Source organism: Tachypleus tridentatus, chromosome 13, assembly GCF_004210375.1.
Source record: "Tachypleus tridentatus isolate NWPU-2018 chromosome 13, ASM421037v1, whole genome shotgun sequence".
NCBI lineage: Eukaryota > Metazoa > Arthropoda > Merostomata > Xiphosura > Limulidae > Tachypleus > Tachypleus tridentatus.
This window is the reverse complement of record NC_134837.1, coordinates 218,214,833-218,229,072: the sequence shown is the minus strand read 5'-3', so window position 1 is coordinate 218,229,072 and position 14,240 is coordinate 218,214,833. Positions and strand designations below refer to the sequence as shown.

General features: G+C 36.8%; 1 protein-coding gene across 1 annotated transcript in view; it reads left to right on the top strand.

Moving 5' to 3' along the window:
* Positions 1–13,587, top strand: part of LOC143236460 (RAB11-binding protein RELCH homolog) — a 62,965-nt gene extending 49,378 nt beyond the window's left edge. Inside the window, 3 exon segments of the mRNA XM_076474741.1 lie at positions 638–744; positions 11,352–11,534; positions 13,008–13,587. Coding sequence (XP_076330856.1) covers positions 638–744; positions 11,352–11,534; positions 13,008–13,149 — 432 coding nt within the window. The 3' untranslated portion in view covers positions 13,150–13,587.
* Positions 13,588–14,240: the final 653 nt, after the last annotated feature.

Here is a 14,240-nt window from a genome sequence, read left to right as displayed (position 1 = left end):
GATTCTAGCTATCGGGTTGAGATGAAGTATGTTTTGGAAGCTAACATTTTCTTAAATTAAAAATGTATTTACAGTAATCCTTACCTCTGTTCACACTCTCCTGTCCTTTCTCCCCAGTAAGAGCTGGTGTTAGAAACTGAGAATAAGTCAGTCTTGAAAAAGTGATAACATTAGCTGAATAAGCTGCTTTATACAGTATCAGAATGGAGAGCATATTGATATTGACAGAAAAGGTCACAAGATAAATATTTCTGAGGGCAGTTGAGTGGGATAAAAAAAAAAAAAAAGACTGCAGCAAGCAAGAAAGAATCAGACCAATACTTAGATGGTCAGAGGAAGAAACCATGACAATCAAGTAATATCTATCAGTGTGAGAGGTGGTGGTTCTAATGTAAGAACATGTTAATGCTTTAAAATCATCTCTGTCATCCTGCAGTACGTTCTGCACTTCAACTTACACAAAACATAAACTATTTGGTTTGTACATATTATTTTTACCTCTACTCTTATTTTGCATGATCTTTATCATTAGTAAAATGATTAAACACAAATTACCATGTAACACATTGATTATTTTCCTATTTTTTCAAAAATAGCTATTTATATTTTATATGTACAAATATTTTTTTCTTAATAGGATGAAGATAGAAATGAACTCGTAACATTTCTACAAGAAGTAATATGTACTATGTCGATCTGCAATGCTCCTTTGATTAGCATCCAAGCTGCTATTATAGAATTTTGGTGAGTTAGATTTTATTTTGAAAACGTTTCAAATCACTATTTCGAATGATAACTGATGCTTACAAATATTTGGCATAAAAATTAAGTTAGAATACCATCCATAAATTAACTTTTAAAGATTTTCTTGCTAATTTCCTTGCAAGGCAAACAATCATTTCCATACAGTACCAATCATTTGGTTTTACTTTGTAACTACCACTTCAAAAAAGGCAGTAAAATATTCTCAAAGAGTTTGTTGTTGGTAGTTTCTTTGATTTGCTTCACAAAATAAGCATAAGCAACTTTTATTTCATCTGGTACAGAAAAGACTGAACAATACTTACTCGCCTGGCCAGGTGGTTAGGGTGCTTGACTCGCAATCTGAGGATCACAGGTTCGATTCCTAGTTCTATCAAACATGCACCACCATTTCAGCCATGGGGTCATTATTATAACATGATGGTAAATCCCGCTATTTGTTGGTAAAAGAGTAGCTCAATAGTTGGCAGTGGGTGGTGATGACCAGGTGCCTTCCCTCTAGTCTTTCACTGATAAACTTGGGATGGCTAGAGCAGATAGCCTTAATTTAGCTTTGCATAAAATTCCAAACAAACCAAACCAAAACTTACAATATTTACACCAGTTATTACAGAGAAAACCTTAGACCAATGAATTGCATTCGATATTTTTCAACTCTGTATCTTGGGTTTCTATATGGGAAAAATGGCAACTTGAATTCTAAAATATTTTGTGACTCCTTCTGTCAGTGTATTTTCCCAAAGATTATAATTGAAGTGCTGAGATTTCGAATTTTTTGTCCTATAAGTTTTTAATCTTTGTTCTACATAAAGTGATATGAAAAAAATACCTAAATTATTAGCCCTAATTCTATATTATTGTTTCCTATTGTAATTATAATTAAGGTGGTATCATTAATTTTCCCTCTTGCACAGATACAACTTGTCAATGTATGAAAATAAAGCATGAAATCTGCAAACTTTGCCAAAGTGTTTCTGTGTGTTTAGCTAAGATTGTTCAAAAGCAGTGAATTTTTTGAAGTTGATGATGATAAAAATTGTGAAGTCCATCTTTCCACATTTAAATTTGTTTTAAATAATTAAGTATCTAAAGTAAATAATATCATAAGTATACTGTCTGAAACTTCAGTTTATTTTCTTTCTTGGAAGCCATTTGCACACATTTCTTACAATGTTTTAACACATCTTAGTACCATTTTCAATTTCCATTGGTTCGCCCCTCAGTGTGGATTCCTGTTAGGTGGTGAGGGACCTCCCAGGAAGGTTCTGTTCTTTCAGTTTACCTCCTCTGGGATCAAAACATCCACCCACGTGTTTGCCGTGTGTGGCAACCCGTGAAGGGGGGGAGAGGATCCTGGTGGTTGACGGGTCCAACCCTAACACACCACATTGGCCTTGAATTTCTGTAGACGGGGACCTTTGGGTGGCTCCCCTTGGGTCAGTCAGCTGGTCCACTTGGGCTAGAGTCAACCAAATACCAGAGTTGGAAGTTCTCAACGGGTGTCGTGGACATTGTGTCTGATGCTGGTATTTGGGTATAGTGCTCACGAAACCCTGGATGCAATGTCCTTGCATGACATTGTAGTGCGTCCCCTCGTAGGGCTCCATGGTGGGTGGGGTCAGTGGGTACTGAAATTTTCCTTTTTTCCTATGGATCCTCCAATAAAAAATTTAAATAAAATAGTGAAAAAACAGTCAATAAGTAAACGACCAAGTCTTGAAGACTCTGAGCAGCAATCTTCAACATCTGTAACACCTGTACCCCATTTTGTTATATTACATTCTCTTTCAGAAAAACCTTTAGGGCAAATGTCCCCCTTTTTTATTCAAAAGGGACTAGAGGGACTTGCTGGCTCTCCAAAGTCAGTAGAGAAGCTTCGATCTGGAGACATATTGGTTGAAACATCCACATCCCAACACAGTGAACTCCTCTTGAATTCAAAGGCAATTGGGGATGTACCTATTGAGGTTACCCCTCATGCTACCTTGAATTCATCTCAAGGAGTTATTGTTGAGAGGGACTTGAAGAACGTCCCAGAGTCGGAGATTCTCACTGGTCTCTTCACTCAAGGAGTTTCTGCAGTGACGCATATCTCCACTTGCAAAGATGGAATTACACTGCCGAAAAATATCCTCGTTTTGACATTTACATCACCACGTGCACCTGCCACCATCAAGGCAGGTTATCTAATTTGCAGGGTGTGGCCGTACATTCCAAACCCTCTTCGATGTTTCCAATGTCAGAGGTTCGGCCACTGAAAGACGTCCTGTCGTGGTCCCCTGACATGTGCTTGTTGCGGTGGCAAGGACCAAGATGCCTATGAGTGTCACACGGACCCACATTGTGTCAACTGCAATGGTTCCCACCCTTCCTACTTTCGTTCTTGCCCAAAATGGTTGGAGGAAAAAGAGGTCCAGCGTTTGAAAACGACCCATAACATTAGTTATCCTGAGGCTCGGAAATTGCTGTCTGCCACTCCATCTTGGACATATGCTGCTGCACTTCGTTCCACAACTACAGTGGGAGAGCAGACAGATCTCTCTGTACTTCCAAGAGAATTGTTTTCAAAACAAATGAAAAGCCTTTTGACCTTCATGGTTAAAAAGGTTGATGAATCAACTTCTACACCCATCTCTGTTCCTCCCATACAATCCCACAAATCTCAAGATCCACATCCTTTGGTTTCAAATACAGGCAGTTCTTCTGATACGTCTTTTTCTCCAACCCCATGATGCAAAACAATCATTCGTTGTCGTCCTCAGTCACTGGAATCCCCTTCCAACAACAAAGACCTGTCCAATCGACCCAGGGCAGGATTCATGGAGGTTGATAGACCTGATCTGAGTAAGAACAATAAGGAAAAAAGACGTGGTCTTAAACAAAAAGGTTCTCCAGCCACTTTGCCTACCCGTCATTAAAAATGGACACCTTGATACAATGGAACTGTCAAGGTTTATGTTCTAATCTGGATGATATCAAAACACTGATTGCTTCCTGTTTCCTTAGAAGAAACATTTCTGAAACCTGCTGATACAGTCACCATGCGGCAGTTTTCTCTGTACAGAAATGACAGGCTGTGTGATGGACCAGTACATGGAGTGGTGGCACTATTGGTTGATCAGCATGTGCCCACCCTGTCTTTGTCACTCAACACACCCTTGGAAGCCGTAGCCATCCGTTTTTCCTTGGGTCATACCATCACTGTTTGTTCTCTCTACCTGTCCCCTTGAGAGACATATGATCAATCAGACCTTGATGCTCTCGTTGAACAGTTGCCGTCTCCCTTTCTACTCCTGGGAGACATCATGCCCTTTGGGGAAGTGCTATTATTGATAGGAGGGGTCGCTCTGTAGGCGTATGCTCTCTGATCACAATCTTTTTCTTTTCAATACTGGTTCTTCCACTTATTTTCATGCACCTAGCCAGTCCTTTATCGTTATTGATCTCTCGGTTTGCTCCCCTTCATTATTTTCCAATTTTTCATGGAGGGTTGACTATAATCCACGAGGCAGTGAACATTTTCCTATACTTTTGAGAGAGACTGGCCATGGTCGAAGCCACCCTACCTGCGTGCCCCGGTGGAAGCTGGACCAGGCAGACTGGTCCACTTTCACTGCTCTCGCAGAACTTGATCCTGCCATCGTGAATCAGCCATCAATAGACGACTGTGTGGCAGCAGTAACTGACTGTATTATACAAGCAGCTGCTCAGTGTATTCCTAAAACCTCGACACGTTTTTTCACGATATCCTCGTCCGTGGGGGAATCCTGCTTGCCACTTGGCACAGAAGGCTCAAAAATGGGCCTGGGATACTTTCCGTAGATATCCCACACTTTCGAACTGCATCACTTTCAAACAGGCCCATGCACATGCTAGGTGGGTAAGACGTCAAAGCCAAAATGAATTTTGGATTAAGTTCACAACTAGCATATCTTCTACCACCAGTTCCAAGGTCATATGGGACAGAATTCGAAAGGTCAGTGGGCACTACAATTCTGTTTCCCTCTCCATCTTGCTCTCTGATGGCCATGAGATAGCTGATGTCCAGAGCATCGTCGATACTCAAGGTGAAAGCTTTTGCTGGGTATCTAGCACTTCTGCTTGTTCTTCCACTTTCTTGGCCATCAAGACTCAGGCAGAGCGTTCACCTCTTTCCTTTCGAACTGACTGTCTTTTTGACTATAATTGCCCCTTTACACTGGTGGAACTGAAAATGGCCCTTCATCGGTCTGGCAGTACATCTGTTGGACCTGATGATGTACACTATGACATGCTGCACCATCTATCTCCTGCTTCTCTTGATGTTCTTCTACTTGTTTTTTAACTGGATCTGGCAGGAGAATGTTTTTCCTGATGCCTGGTGCCAGGCTATTATCTTGCCCTTCTCAAACCTGGTAAAGATCCCAAGATTCCTTCACACTACCGTCCAATTGCTTTGATGAGCTGTCTTTGTATGACCTTAGAGAGGATTGTTAATGCTCAGTGATGACGAGAAACCCACTTGTTGAGAAATTTATATGCAAAAACGGCTCGTTTGGGCTGAGAAAACACTTTACATAGAAGAGCGAACAACGTTTGACCTTCTTCGGTCATCGTCAGGTTCACAAAGAAAGAGGTAACTGACCGGAAGCTGACCACATGTTTGAAAGGGGTTGTGTAACTGTGTGTCGAAATGTAGAGGCGGTATTAGATGTTTGAATATATAATTTTATTTTATTAATATACAGTTTTTCTGGATACTGGACCATGTTGGTATTTGCAGGAACGAGCTCGCTAACACTGCATCTAAATCTATCTGCTCTGGTGCTATCACTGCTGTGTTTGTTCCATACATGGAGTATGGTCCTGTTTTCAAGGCTCAGCTCTGTGCCAGCTGGCAGTCGACTTGAAGTGAGCAATGCGAAAACAAGCTTTTCCAAATCAAACCCTATATTGGACTCTGGCTGTCTTGCTTCCGTAAGGATTGGAAGAGGAAGTTGTTCTGACTAGACTACTCATTGGTCACAGTTTTTTAACTCATCCTTTCCTTTTATCTGGAACTGATGCACCAGTATGTAGTCTGTGTAACACTCAGATCACAATAAGCCTCATTTTACTTTCTTGCTGTCATTACAACTCTCAGTGATGGCACCATTTTAAATGTGTTCTGTCCCAAGGTTTGTCCATAATGTTAGACAGTGTTATTGGTGATGGTGACACTGTCCACCTTGGTAATGTTTTTAGATTTTAAAGGCCATTAATTTTAATGCCATTTAAGCTTTTTTTTAATTTATACATTAAACCTTTTTTACTGTGCTACTCTTTTAAGAATCACAGTCCATCTAGTTTGATTTAAAATTAGAAATTGGCTGTAACATTAAATAACTTGAAACTAGAACTGGAAAGGCCAACTTCAGGTGACAAATGTTTGCAACTGTCTTTACTGTATTCTTCGAAACTTTGCTCCTTATCAAAGCATTCCACTTGGAGATGTGTTTTCCTTCCTCAGTGGGCCTTACTTTTTCAAAACAGGCAATCTACTATTGCTCCTTTTGGCCTTCGTATCCACGCGCAATTGGATGAATTGGATCTGTCCTTGGAAAACATTGCAGAATCCACTGGTCAGCCCATCTCCCCCATGGCTTCTTACAGCCCCCAAATGTGACCTTTCTTTAAGTCATCTGAAAAAGGCAGATACTCTAGATTGGAAGTACCGTCTTTTATTTACTGAACATCTTTCGAACACCATTTTTATTTCAATTTATACGGATGGTCAAAATCAGGTGACTCTGTGGGCTCTTCCATGGTTTGTTGCAGTTCGGTGGTTGTGAGCAGACTCCCCTCTACAGCCTCTGTGTTCACTGCTGAACTGTACACCATATCTCTTGCCCTGGATCATATTGAAGCTGAGCAGTACTACAACTGCACTATTTATACTGACTCCCTTAGTTCTCTGCTGGCCTTGGAATTACTACACATTGGCTCACACCCTGTTCTTGCTGATATTCAAAACCGACTGGCCCATTTCTCATTAACATCTACTTCTATCCAGTTTTTCTGGATACCAGGCCATGTTGGTATTCGCAGGAATGTGCTTGTAGACAAGGCAGCTAAATCTGTCTGCTCTGGCACTATCACCACTGTGCCTATTCTGTACGTGGTCCATGGTCCTGTATTCATGGCTCGGCTCCATGCCAGCTGGCAGTCCACTTGGAGTAAGCAACGTGACAACAAGCTTTTTCAAATGAAACCCTATATTGGGCTTTGGCCGTCTAGCTTCCATAAGATTCGGAAGGAGGAAGTTGTTCTAACTAGACTACGCATTGGTTACAGTTTTTTAACTCATCGTTTTCTTTTATCTGGAACTGATGCACCAGTGTGTAGTTTGTGTAACACTCAAATCATTGTAAGCCACATTTTACTTTCCTGCCATCGTTAAGACTCTCAACGACAGCACTATTTTAAACATGTTCTGTTCCAGGGTTTGTCTGTGACATTGGACAATGTTATTGGTGATGGTGACACTGTCCACCTTGATAAAGTTTTTAGTTTTTAATGGCCATTAATCTTTTTAATCTCATTTAAGTATTTATTCATTACATCTTTTTAATTGAGGTTCCCTTTTCAGTTTCAATCTCTCTAGTTCAATTTGACATTGTAAAATGGCCAGAACATTAAATAACTCGACACCAGGACTGGAAAGGCCAACTTCAGGTGACTAACGCTGCTGTTTGAACTATCCATTAGTCATCCTGACGAGTTGTTATTACACTTTTGCTGCATGCCATTTAACACTTTTATTTCTTTACCCTTTGGTACTGGCCATAATGACACATAACCTGGAACCAGGACTGGAAAGACCAACTTCAGGTGGCTGACTGTTAGTCTTCCTTGCGGGTTATGATCATTACCATTCTGCTACAGGAAGTCCTTTACAACTTTGTAGACTGAATGTCAACATTGGTTTTATGCCATTTTATGTTTTGTTTATACCTTTGTTTCCTTTTACGAATTTTACTACATTTACTTTACTTTTACCTTTTTACTGGACGTTTGGTGCAGATAGCCTAGCAGCTTTGTGCCATAAAACACTAAATCAATCAATTAATCAATCAACCATTGGTTTGTACTTGGATTTAAATACCCAGAGTGTCAAGAATTAATCGATTCTCTTTCCTTCTTCTCATAGTATAATGGTTGAGTTAATGGAGAAAAAAAATATACATATGTATAAAAGTAAGTAAAATAGGGTAAATAAATTATCTCCATGGAAGGAGGATTAAAGATATTTCATGTAAGTGTTAAAATTATACTACATTTACCAGTGAAAAGAAGGCAGATAAGATGATGGTTGACAATACAACCATATGGATGGGAATCAAAGATCCATTTCCATGAAGTTTGACAAGGAGAGAAAAATCCAAACCCACTGTTACTGATCAGTTTCTGAATAATCTACTCAGTTAGTGCCCAAGGTATTACCTGAAAAAAAATGGCTACAAAGATAAGCCTACTAGGCAACAGCTAAAAGTAAACAGTTAAGTTTATACATTTCTACTCTGAATGGTTAAGTGCTACATGTCAGTTTATCAGGTTAAAAGGGGATATGAATTTCTCTTATGAGGAGAGGCCAGCTGCTGTGGAAGGAAATGGTGCAGAAAATGATGTTTTCTATAGAATTTGGTTGCTAATTTCATTAAACTATTTTTGATCAAAGTAATGCTCTTTTTTTTTTTTCTGAAAAGGTCTTTTGTAATGTGGTCATTTCTTGTGAGGTGAACATAGCCACTCTTTAGTACCACTCTTGAGAATTTGCAAGGCTTCTATCTTGTAAGCTGGTAATAGTTTTCTGTTTTGTTTTGTTTTTTATGCCACAGAAAGTCAGTGAATTAATGAGTTTCCCTTTTTTTTATGTTTCATTGAGGTTAATTTTCTGGCAGTGTTATTGCCTCTACCTCACAATTCTAGTGTTATCTGTGGGTGTGGCACCTTCTGCAGAGAACATACAGCTCTTTATGTGCAGAAAAGTAGTCTTACACGTGGTTTGTTGTTTTTTTCCTGTTGGCTCTCAGGCAGAGTAGTAAGAATTTGGACTCAATTTTTCCAGTCCCTTCCTTTGCTCAGACAGTTTGTTAGGAAACTTTTTTTAAAGCTAGTATGCCATGTTTGTAATATTTCCAGTATTGATTCTATGGCTTAAGAATCTCACCTTTTTTATTGTGAGAAACTAGTTCATCTGACTACCTGGTCCTTTCTCCTTTGCCAGCCATTGCAGAGCATACAAGGAGATTTTCAGATCATTTGAGAGAGGGTGTTGTCATGCCTTGTCCTCATCATTAATTGGATCAGCATACCTTAGCTTTTCTTCATTTGATGAACTGTTATTGGGATTCTCAGAGGATAAACCATCTACTTTCTGTATGGAGCTCTGGACAAGATGCCAGAATCAGTTTTCCAGAATTTATAACAATGCTCCATTTTTTATCTTTGCAAGTATTATCTGAGGTCTATCATAGATTCCCTTGTCAAATTTTGGAGAATCTTAATCATTTATTTACTTCTACTTTGGTTAGATTATAGGTTTCTACTCTCTCCTTGGTATATTGGTTGATGCTGAGATCAATTGGAGAGAGATACCTTACTTGAGGGAATTTGATATCCTACATTGGCCCTTTTCTCATTATCTTTAATGGGAATTTTAGAATCCATGAAATTTTGAGTAGATGGGGTCCATTTCCATTCTTTATTTTCTGCACTGGCTTCTTGCATGTCCCAGAGTCCTTTTACAGGATTTTTAATGCATCTGCCACTCATGCTTAGGCAGAAAAATCCATTGAAACACAAAGGCAATTTTGCCTTACCAGAAAGGATCCTTCTCTATGGTAGAGCACAGATTTCAGCATTAGTGACTATATAAGATCAGGTCCTGTAGGGTTGCATTTTAGAGGGTCCATGTCTGTATGGGAGATGTTTGCTACAGAACAGTGGGTCATTCAAATTTTCAAAGGGGATTGGGCTTTTATTTCATATCTCATCATCCTCCATTCTATTCCATCCAACTGTTTAGCACAAGTCATCGAAGGTCTTCTGCACAAAGAGGTTGTAAATCTTGTTTCCTCCTATCTCTAGGCTGCTTGTAGTACCAAAAAAGATGGGTGATTTACAAACAGTCGTAAACCTTTCTTCTCTTGGTCATTTCCTCCATTCTCATTGGTTTACAATGGAGTAGTTTCTTTCCCTTCAGTTCTTGTTTACACCTGGACTATGGATGAGAAAATTTGATGTTGCAGATGCTTACTTTCGTATCCTGGTTTCTAAATCTTCAAGATGTTATCTCTGTGTCATGCTCAACAACCAGGTTTTTTAGTTTCATGCTCTATCATTGGCCTCACTTCTGCACTATGTTTTTTTGCTAGATAGTTGGTACTTTTTTAAGTCATTTTTACTCTCTCAGCATTCACACTCACCATTACATGGATTACTGACTTCTTTTCACCCCTTCCTCCCATTTGGAAGAAACGTTTTTAGTTATTCCCTAAAGTAGTACACACACAGTAAAGACTTGCAAAATATTGTATTTGATGTTAACTATAGTCAAAATAAATAAAAAAGTATTAAGACTTCAGCTTTACAAACAACTGTATTAACCTATTCAAGTTCCAATTTCGTTTTCATTTTCATTGAGTGGAACTGTATTCTATTTCCATTTGGCCTTTGCCAAATGAACTATTCTGAACTAATCAGTGTATCTTTCATATTCATAGGCTAATTTGCAACTTTATTTTTTTATATGTTTTGAAAACCTGCATTAATATTAATTATTTACAGCTTTCAAATTTTACCACTATAACAATTACCTAATTTTGTCATTTTATTGCAGTCCAAGTTATTTGGAAACCTTGCAACAATTTTTACTAATTTTGAATCATCACTTTCGTCAGCAGTTCCATATAAAGTTGAGCTTTAATCGTGTATAGATCCAATTAATTCTTCCTGTGTTTTTATATCACCCACGAATTAACTATTCTTTTAATGGGATAAATTCCATTTTTGCATGTTGGTGTTTTTCATCTTACCTGGTTATTATTGGCAACAATAGTAACATAATCTGTTGTTAATTATGAAACTGATTGAAACAACACTTCTGATTCATTAAGACAGGGATTGTGTCATCAAAGATCACTTCACTTAATTCATACTTTACGTCCAACTCGTACTCTATACAACTCTGAAGAAGGAATGCCAAATTTCAAAAACTTTCATTGTTGTGGTTTTTGTTTTAGTTGAGGTAAATGCTCTGTGAGCCTTTTGTTACCATGATAGAATAAATACTCAGTGTTTATGTCCAGTTTGGTGAATTGTTATTATGTTTTGTGCCCAAGAATGGAATATTTTGAACATTGGATTGTTTTTTATAAGTTTTCAGCTTTTTTTTTTTTGTTATTTTTACAATTTGCTCTGTTACATCTTTCATGCAATTTTGGTTTAAAATATATTAAACAGTATTTCTTATTTTTTTTAACCATTTTTTGTTTACATCCAAAAACACGTTTTGTTATTTTACAAAATTCATTAAAAAGAAATGCTTTTCTGTTTATGGTCTGCTTTAGCTCAAACACCAACTATCATGATTTGCTCTTGTCAGTGTTGTGGGATGTTGTTGTCCACACTTCAGCCTTAGTAAGGAGTGGAGCTGCAAGGCTATTTGAAGTCCTTGCTGGAGCTGTTAGTGAACAGTTGCTGCGATCACGTGTTATTCCTGCCCTTATCACACTTGCCAGTGATCCTGAAATGTGAGTTTTTACTAGTTTTCTAATTTGTGATAGTTTTGGGTATTAGAGATTAAATTAAGAGTACATACATCAAAATTAAGATGGAAAATAAAACATTTTTGTTGGATATACAAGACCTGTTTTTTGTTTAGTTTAGAGAAAATTTTAGGTCTTAGTTGGGTAATGTATAAATATAGGTGATTAAGTGAGCACAAGTCAAGTACAGTTCTGTCCCAAAATTAGTTAGAGAAAGATAATGTAAAGTTATCATGTATCTGAGTGATGAGCCTTAACAGTTGATATTTTAAAATGAGTTTCAGAGTTTAATAGAAATGAGGAGAATAATTTGTCTTGTCAAAGGATGTTCTAAAGCAATAAATCCCATTTGTGTGGACTTTGATGAAAAGGAAACAATTATTTGAAGTTCAGGATACAACTGTGGTTTTCCATGGGGTAGCATAAGTGAAATATTCACTGATACTATTGTGATAAGAGTAGAGAAAAATAGTTCAACTTGTCAGTTGGATTTTAAAGTAATTGAATTAACCTCAGTGGACTTTTGACAAAAAAAAATTATTTAGAGTTTGAGATACAAATATGATATTCCTAGCATGAGTTTGATTTATATGGAATATATTACTTTATAAAACAAGTGGTGTCTGCTGTCTGTTTATTGTTGAATTTATCACTAACAAGTAACGGACATCTGCTGTAGAAGAATCCAATCACACAAACATATTTAAAACCCTTTTAATTTTATGTCATTTTATTTTGTAGAATGTACAGTTTTTTATCTAATGTGTTTTTTAACTGGCATCAACTAGTTTCCAAAACTTATTACAAGCTTTTATTGCAGAGGAAAATTTATAGAACTGTATAGGGAATATCATTTTGCACAGTAAAAATAAATTTAAAATGTCCATTGTAGTTTATAGCACTGTGTACAGTAAAACATGCTTTGTTAATTACTTATGAAAAAAGTTAAATTTTGTATTTTCATGTAGTGTTTCTCAATTTGAGGTGGACTACAAGAAGATGATATTGATGAAAATTAGATGATAATATTTCAAAATATGTTGCAAAACATCAAAAACATAATGCAAACTACATAATATCTCTCAAAATGCTAACTACAAAATGATTTATTGAAAATGAATATCAGTTGATTCACTGTGAAAGCAATAGAATTGGCAACATTGCTTGCAATGCACACCAAAGTGTGCATCACGTGTCGTACTTTGATAATCTTATGCATTATGTCATAGTACAAATAGAATGTGGGAAATTTCTTGAAGTTTGGTGAGCTGTGTTACTAAGGGAAGGTTTTGAAATGCTGTTTTAATATATTTTGATTATCCTGTCTTATATAATGCCTGCTGAAAATTCAGTGGTTTTCAACATTGTGATGATTTTCACTATTTCTTAGCATGAAACATTTGTGAGTATTGTATTTTTATACAGTGTCATATAACTGAATGTTTCTTTTTCTTTCAGCTCAGTGAGAGCAGCTTCTGTTCCTGCTTTTGGTTCGATTCTTATGGTGACATCTCGGAAAGATGTGAGTTGTATGAGTTTTATTTTCTTCTATTTTTATGGCAAAATTGCATACAAAATTAAAATAGTGCAGCAACTATAATACTTACTCCAAAATAAGAGATAAATATAAAAATAACAGTGTTGAAATATATCAGGAGAGCAACAAAAACAAATATTTAACCATAAACTTTACAGCACAACATCATGGTGATGGATTTGTTTTTATTTTTATTCACTTTGAAAAATAACACTAGATGATCTCTTATATATGTAAAAACAGTTAGTTTGGGTTGAGAAAATATTTTGCACTAGAGGAGCGAACACCGTTTCGACCTTCTTTGGTCATCATCAGGTTCACAAAGAAAGAAAGAGGTAACTGACTTGGAGATGACCACATGTTTGAAAGGGCTTGTGTAACTGAGTGTCAGAATGTAGAGGGCAGTGTTAGATGTTTGAGTATATAATTTTATATTATTTATTATATTATTTTTAATATAGGTATAAAGGTGTTCTTTTGTATTTGTTTATTTTGGGTTTAAGTTGTTGTATAAGTAAGGCTTCTTTAATTTTGCATTTTTTGATGTTTGTTTCTTTATTTAGTATTTGAGTGTTTTCTATGGTTATGTTGTGTTTATTTGACTTGCAGTGTTCGAAAACGTGTGAAGGTGACTTTTTATGTTCTTTGAATCTGGTTTCCATATTTCTACTTGTTTCTCCAATATAGAAGTCGTGGCAATTATCACATTGTATTTTAGAAATAATGTTGGTGTGGTGTTTGTCAGTGTAGTTTTTACATAGTATAGATCTCAGTTTTGCACCTGGTTTTTGAATAAATTTGGTATTAATTAGAATGTCATATTTTGTTATTAGTTTTTGCCAAATGTTGGCTATTTTTCTGCTGATGTCAGGAATATATGGTTTGTAGCAGTATATGGTTTCATGATTTTTTATTTGTGAGATATATTTACTTTTGTTGGTTGATTTTGCTTTCTGTCTAGGTGTGTGCATATAATGATTTCTACAGTTTGTGGAGGAAACTTATTGATGTTGACGAAGTATTGTTTTATTTTGTCTACTTCATTGTTAATTTTATCTGGTGAGCATAGTTTTATGGGTGTGTTTATTTGGTTTCTTAGTATGTTGAGTTTTTGTTTTGTTTCATGTGCTGAGGCCCAAGAAATATATCCAGTA